Source organism: Cynocephalus volans, chromosome 7, assembly GCF_027409185.1.
Source record: "Cynocephalus volans isolate mCynVol1 chromosome 7, mCynVol1.pri, whole genome shotgun sequence".
NCBI lineage: Eukaryota > Metazoa > Chordata > Mammalia > Dermoptera > Cynocephalidae > Cynocephalus > Cynocephalus volans.
This window is the reverse complement of record NC_084466.1, coordinates 152,597,376-152,604,422: the sequence shown is the minus strand read 5'-3', so window position 1 is coordinate 152,604,422 and position 7,047 is coordinate 152,597,376. Positions and strand designations below refer to the sequence as shown.

At 63.4% G+C, this 7,047-nt stretch overlaps 1 protein-coding gene across 1 annotated transcript; it reads right to left on the bottom strand.

The window, feature by feature from the left end:
- Positions 1-2,258: 2,258 nt before the first annotated feature.
- On the bottom strand, positions 2,259-3,962 carry HMX3 (H6 family homeobox 3). Its single transcript, XM_063103561.1, has 2 exons — positions 3,557-3,962; positions 2,259-2,947 (listed from the first exon to the last, which is right to left on the bottom strand). Exons 1-2 carry the CDS (start codon positions 3,960-3,962, stop codon positions 2,259-2,261), a joined length of 1,095 nt encoding a protein of 364 aa, XP_062959631.1.
- Between the last annotated feature and the right edge of the window lie 3,085 nt (positions 3,963-7,047).

Sequence of the window (7,047 nt, the reverse complement as noted above, 5' to 3'; positions counted from 1 at the left end):
CCTGCTTCCACGGGGCGGACCCGCCCTTCCAGGCGTCCCGGCACGCTACGTCCCCGCAGGCTGCTGCTGGTCAAGAGCTAGGTGGCCGGCGACCAGGGCGCGTGGGCGCGGCCAGCGCTGGGCTTGCCGGCGTCCGCGGGGACAGGGTCGGGGGGTGCAGAAAGGCCACCCTCGAGACGTTGGGAGCAGGTAGACCAAGCAGCGCCTGGCCGGGAGAGGACAAGGTCCTCTCTGTTGCCACTGCTGCAGCCTGGTGGTCCCTGTTCCCTGGCACTTAGCACATCAAGACAGCGCCCACACCCGAGTCTCCCAGGGAACCGCAGTTCGCCAAGCCCCGCGGAAGCCTCCCTGTCCTGGAAGCGGGCGCCACCGCCCGAGGGTTGGTTGGCCTCCCAAGGCTGGCTTCTTCCAGCTGGACTTGGCCATCAGTCTCCGGCCACCTCTAAACTCTAAGCTCAGTCCCATTTCCTCCCCCCCCCCACCAGCCCGGGGGCAACGGGAGCCCACCACCTCTTAGCCAGATGACGGTGCTTAGGGATGCTCTACCCAGAAGCTCCCGGCTCTTGAAGGAACCGTGGCTTGGGGAGGGAACGTGAGGCTGCAGCCCTGCGTTCAGAAATGCCAGTCGTCTCTGAGCGCTCCGCTTCGCTCAATTTCTCTAACTGGATAAATAAGCCTGGGTCCTCACCCCTTCCGCCCCGCATTCTTCCCTGCTCGCAGGGCGTTTCAGGCCGCGGGAGACCGTGAACAAAGCCGCCTCTGTCTCCGCCGCCTCCTGGATTACAGGGGTGCGCGCCCAGGTAGGATTTAGCGAGCGCAGAGGCAGTCGGAGAGTGAGACAGAAAAGAGTTTCGGAGACACCTGCTCTGGGGGAAATCGTCCAAAGTTTCACACTCTGGCGACACGAAAGGCTTCGCTTTTTAATTAAGTCAGTTCACGACAATATGAAGTGTAACAATATTTTGTGGGGTTTTTTTTTTTTTTTTCCTTTTTCTTAAAAAGGGACTGAAACCGGGCAGAGGTGAGGGAGATGAGGGGAAACAAACTATCTCAGAACAACAGGTGTAGCGACAGAAAGAAAACAGACTGGGTGGCAGGGCAAGGAGCCCTGGGTAGTCGAGGGTGAACTTTACAAGAAATCTGTACATTTATCAAATAAGTTAAAATTCTTCTAAAATGATTGTCCTTCACTTAAAGCGCTCCAGTATGCCTAGCTTACTCTTTTGAGCCCCTCTCCCTATCCTTGTTTCCTCCCTTCCCCCCTTCCCCCTGCTTAATTTGCTCTTTCTAAATGAATGACCGGGATTATACAGTGGAAAGGTCTGCTTCCCTCCAGGGAGGAGGAAGCGGGATTCTCAGGAAATTTTGTAGAGTATTGCACAGGTCATAGTACAACAGTTACTGCAGAACAAAAAGGTAGGAGAGGAGAAAAGATACATTTTTAAAGTATTGAAATCAGTTTCTCAAAACAAAGTAATAATAGTAACATTAATAATAATTTACTGACAAGTGAAATTTACCAGAACAAATGCCACTAATAAATAAGACCACTGACACCGGGCCAGTTTCAATAATCAGACTTGTGATTTTTGGCTGCCTTGTCTTTTCCCTTTAAACACTTAGAGAACTTTTCCTTCACAAAGCGAGACCGATGAAGAGGTTCATTGCGACAGACACTCTCCTGGAGAGAAGAGAGGCCTGAGCTGGGTTCTTAAGAGAAGCTGCTCGGATTCTGAAAACTGCGGAGGATGACTGATTAGGGAGAACCACACCCAGAAATCCAGAAATACAAGCACTGCTAGATGAATTCATCTCTCTCTAAATTCTGAAAACAGCCCCATTGAAAATGAATAAACTAGCGGGATTCGGGTTTTGGCTTATGTTTCTTCTATAAAAGTAAAACCAAAAAGCCAAACCTCAATGCAAATTTGGGAGTAGAGCTGCACATTTTACCAAAGCTTTCAGCCGAAACATTCGACTCGAGAATTTGGTGTTTTTCCTATTTTCTCTTCATATAAACCAAACCCACAAGTAAGAGGGAAAGCGCCTCAAATCCATTAGGGATGAATTGCACGAAAATGCATTGCAAATACTTACAAAACGCTACCGATTGGGGGAGGGGAGGCCGGGGCCGCGCGCCGAGGCCCGGGGTCCGGAAGGCCGCTGGACGTGTGGGCGCCCTCGGCCCGGCCCGGCCCAGTCTCCTGCGGGGGTCCGGAAAGGGGGCCGGGCGCTGCCTCCCCCACCCCTCTGGGGCCTCAGACCGGCCGTAGCAGCGGCACGGACGAGACCACCGGGTGCGAGTAGTAGACGGGGTGCGGGAAGGTGAGCAGCGGCTGGCTGACCGGCGCCGGGGCCCCCGCGGCCGCGGCCGCCGCGCCCTCGGCCGCCGAGTTCTCGTGGTACAGGATGGGCACCCGCACGATGCGCTGCGCCGCGGCGTGGCTCAGGTTGGCCGCCTCCAGCTCGGCCGCCAGCTGCCGCTTCCACTTGTTGCGGCGGTTCTGGAACCAGATCTTGACCTGCGTCTCGGTGAGGTGCAACGACGCGGCCAGCCCGGCGCGCTCCGAGCTGCTCAGGTAGCGCTTCATGTCGAAGGTGGACTCGAGCTGGAAGACCTGGCTGCGCGAGAACACCGTGCGCGTCTTCTTCTTGCGGCACGCGGGCTTCTTTTCCGGACTCTCCGCGCCCTTCTTCCAGTCCTCGGCGCCCGGCGTCGCCGTCGCCGCCGCCGCCGCCGCCCCTACGCCCGCCCCGGCCGCGCCCGGCGCTGCCTCGCCCTCCTTCCTGCCTTCCTCCGAGTCGCTCTCTTCCAGAATGATCTCGTCCGGGCTCTTGGAGTCCAGCTCCTTGTGGTCGGGGTCGGCCTTGAGCGGCGGCGGCTCGGGGGAGTCGCGGTCGGTGCCCGAGGCGGGGGAGGAGTCTCGCAGGAGGGCCTTCTCGGAGGCTGGGGAGACAGACAGACGGACGCACACACACGCACAGCGACACAGCCCTGAGCGAGGCCCGGCGCATGGGCTCGGCAGGCTGCACCCGCGCCGGCCTCCGGGCCCCGAGCCTCGAGGCCTCGCCATTCCCGCGGGCCTCCCGCTTCCCGAATGGGCTAGAGTAGGGGCGCCGCGACCTGGGGTCCCCTCCTCCCAACGAGGACGGGCGAGCAGACGGTGGCAGCGCGGCCGCTTCCTTCCCCTCCCGCAGCTGCCCTGCCTTTGCGCTTGGGCCCGCCCGGGTCGCTCCCTTTCCCCAGGCCGTGTCCCTAGCCCCTGCCGTCAGAAGCCTCCCCTTCACGCCGAGGCCACTGTTCCCGGACAGCGCTGCGCCGCTGGGCTCCGAGGCCACTTGTTTTCTCACCAAGTGGGATTAGATTCCCGGGCAGCGCGACTGAGCGCGCGGGCAGGAGATGCAGGCCAGGGCCCGGAGGAAGTTGGCTCAACAGCGGGTTTGCGGGTGCGAGGGTCCCACAGCTGCGGTGGGAAGCATCGCGGGGCGGGGATGGGACGCGCGCGGGGCGGCGGGGCGGGGAGAGGGCAACGAGAGTTCAGAGAGAGGTCGGTACCTTCAGGTCGCGGGAGGTGGCCTCCGGCGGGGGTCAGGGTGTAGGGGTACCACCAGGCCGGAGAGCGCTCCAGGTAGTGCGCAGGCAGGGCGAACCTCTGCGCCGGGATCTCAAAGCGGGGGAAAGCCAGGTCGCCCACCTGCGAGAGCGCGAAGCCCGCGGCGCCCTCCAGGGCCCCCTTGGCCGCGGCGGCTGCGGCGGCGGCGGCGGCGGCCGAAGCCGGCGCGAAGAGCGTCCGTGGGGGCGGCTGCGGCTTAGGGGGCGGCCGGTGGTGGTCTCCGTTGAGCAGGTTCTTGATGGAGAACGGGGACTCCTTGGGTGCGGGAGGCGGGGGCGGCGGCGGCGGCGGCGGCGGCGGGGGCTGCGCGCTGGCGGTGCCGGGGGCGTCCGGCCCGGGTTCCGGCATGGTCCCCTCTCCTCCGGGTCCCCGGGAAGGAGGGAGTGGGACAGGCGGGAGGCCGGGCGAGCGGGCGAGCGGCCGGAAATCAGACCATAAAGGGAACTCAACTACGGGGCACAAAGTCGGGGGCCGCCCCGGGCGCAGGTCCAGCCGCGGGAGGGCGGGGTGAGGACCCGGCCGGGGCGGGCCCGCATGGGGAGGGGTGCTGGGGGGCGGGGAGCGGCCCTGCCGCGGCACCGGGGGAGCGAGGCGGCTCGGCGGCTGCAGCTACCGGCGAGGAGGCAGCGAGAGCCGTCCCCGGCTCGGGGCTGCGTCAATCCGGCGCCGAATGCTAATGATGAAATCAAAATGTCATCCAAGTTAAATGCGGGGACTATACGGCGATTGGGCGCGTACAATGCCAAATGGGATGAGGCAGGCGAAGGCGCAGCCGAGCCCCGGTCCCGCAGCCGCCGCCGCCGCCCCCTCCTCGCCTTCCCTCGGATTTTGGAGCTTTGGCTTCGGGCTATAAGAGCCTGCCTGTTATTGGCTTTATATAGTCCAATTAGGCAGCAAATGAGGACAAGCCTATTAGCACAAAAGGATATTGGCTCCTGCTAAAGAGGCACTCGGAGCGCTGCTGCGAGCGCAGGAGGCGAGCGGGGATCGCGGAGCCGGCGGCACCCGGGTCGGAGCGCACTGACAGCCGCGAGCTGGGAATCCGCGCGCCCTTCTCCCCCCCGCGGCTCGGGGATCCGCTCCCCGCCGCCAGGCCTGCCGGGGGGTGGGGTGGGGTGGGGTGGGGAGGGGCGGGCCAGGCCCGCCCGGGTCACCTCGGGGTTATCCGCGCTCGCAGCTGCCGCTCCCCCGCCCCCCGGGACTCGGCAGGGGCCCGTCGCCCCCGCGCGGCTGGAGAGCCACGCAGCGCCGGCCCCGGAGGCAGGACGCGACCTCGGCCCGCGGCGAACTCGGCACTTCCCTACCCTTTGGGGTCCGGCGGCCTCAGCATTTTCCCCAAAGCCTGCTAGAATAGAAGGACGCGGCCCCGAAGCGTAGATTGGGGTTCCCCACCCACCGTAGGTCTTTGCACTACGTCTGCGGGCTCAGGAATCCGCGTGGCCTTGGCCTTTGGCCCTGGAAAACCGAAGAGTGAGCCTTCCCCCCGGGGACAGGACGGCGTGTGCGCGCAGATCGGGCCGGCGCCCGCGCGTCTCTCGGTGGGGCTGCTGGGGACAGCCACGTCCCCGCAGCGACGGCTGCACGCGGAAAGCCTCTGCCCTCCTTTGGCCGCCGGCGCCCAAGGCTCACGGATCAGCTCTGAGACCGGGACCCCGAAGACAGCACTTTCTCCCGAGAAGTCCCTCCGGCCGGCGTCTGGAGCTGCCTAACGCTTTAATAGGGACAATGTGAACCGAAGGCGCTGCGACGTACCTTCCTCGGCCGTGGCGGTGGCAGCGGCACCTGCAGCACGTCCCGAGGGCCGCCAAGTTCCTGGAGACTACGCGGGGCCGTCAAGGAACGGCTGGGGTGGAAGGTCACTCGACTCCATCGACTTTAAAAACTGCTCCCCGGGTCGCACGAGAAGCCCGTGAGGCAGGCACTTAAGACTCTAGATTTAAACATCAAATAAACCAGAACTGTTTGTGGGGTCCCCTCCCGAGGGACAGCTCCCTGGTCAGAGAAAGGTGACCAACTGGCCCCACCCCTTTCCGCCCCTGGTGAAGCTCCGGTACCCTCGAGGTCATTCTGTGGTCCCTTCATCTCTCCACCGCCTTCCTTGTCCTTAGGTCGAGCCCTCTCTAACTCCAGGCCGCCGGCATTGGCAGGCTGGACTGTTCGGGGTCCCTAATTGAGAAGCGTATTTTATTTTTCGGTCCTGGGGCTCCAGACCCTCCACCGCCAAGTCTTAATGTTTCAGCAAATCTTCCTCTGCAGGAGTGAACCCCACTTTTGCTTTGGGAACCTGGAAGCACTGCCAACGGTGCTTCCGTTAACAATTATCACCACCATTATTATCACTCCCTCGGGTTTGCACAGGGCTTTCCCGGGATGCAAAACGCTACACCGTCCCAAATCTGAGCTGGAGCCCATCCCAGCCCTGAGACGCGCGCAGGGTGGGCCTCACACTCGGGTTTTGTAGGTGGAAACAGGCGCCCGCAGGGGAGGAGACCGGGCCCAGGTCGCCCGCTCATTCCTAGGCACCCAGAAATCACTTTCTCCCCCGCCGCAGACAGAGCTCGCTGTGCGCAGGTCTCTGCGGATTCGGCGGACACCGCCGGCCCGCGGCCGAGGACGCGGTGGAGAGGCCCCTGCTCGTGCGCGCGCGTCGTGGGCGCTCTCCCGCCGGGGCGGACGCGTGCAAACTTGGCCGGAGTTGTGACGCACGGAAACGCCTTTAAACTGAGACAAGCGGGAAAGCTTCTCATCTCCCCGGAAACAGAAGCGCCCCCGGCAGACGTCGCCCAAAAGGCTGAGGGTTCTGTCCGAGGAGGTGGGCTCTTGGCCGGTCACAACTCCAGGGTCAGACGCAGATGGGGAGGAGCCCGGGCTGGCGGGAGACCGGGCTGGCGGGAGAAGAGTTGGGGACAGCGCCCGCGTGCCCAGCCTGAGCTCTCTCTCTGTCCCGTTTCCCCTCCCAGGGGAGCGCGGGTGCGCGGGTGGGTGTGCGCGTGTGTTTTGACCGGGGAGGGGGGTTTCTCGGGCGTCAGCACCCCCAGCCCATCCTGTGCGGTTGGGATGCTGGGCTGGCACAGCAGGACGCAGAGAGCAGATCTTACCCTTCCGCTTCGAGAAGGCTCGAGCCCTGGGCGCGGGCACAGCCCTGCACTCGCCCTCTGGCGGGGTGTGGCCTCGCGAACTTGCGCCCACCGCTCAGTCAAAGCCGGGCCAGCAGCGCCCTCTAAGGGACAGCCTCTACACCACGCCTGCCGGCTGGGCTGGAGAAGTCACAGTCCCCGCGCAAAGCACTTGAAACCCTTGCGCTCTTAACCCTACCCGGCCTCGGGTAGAGAAGAAAAGCATGTTTTTCTCTGGGTATGGGGACAAACAGAGGGTGAAATCGCCTGCAGGTCTCTGCTGACCCTTACCTGGCACCACAGGAAGTGGTTTTGCC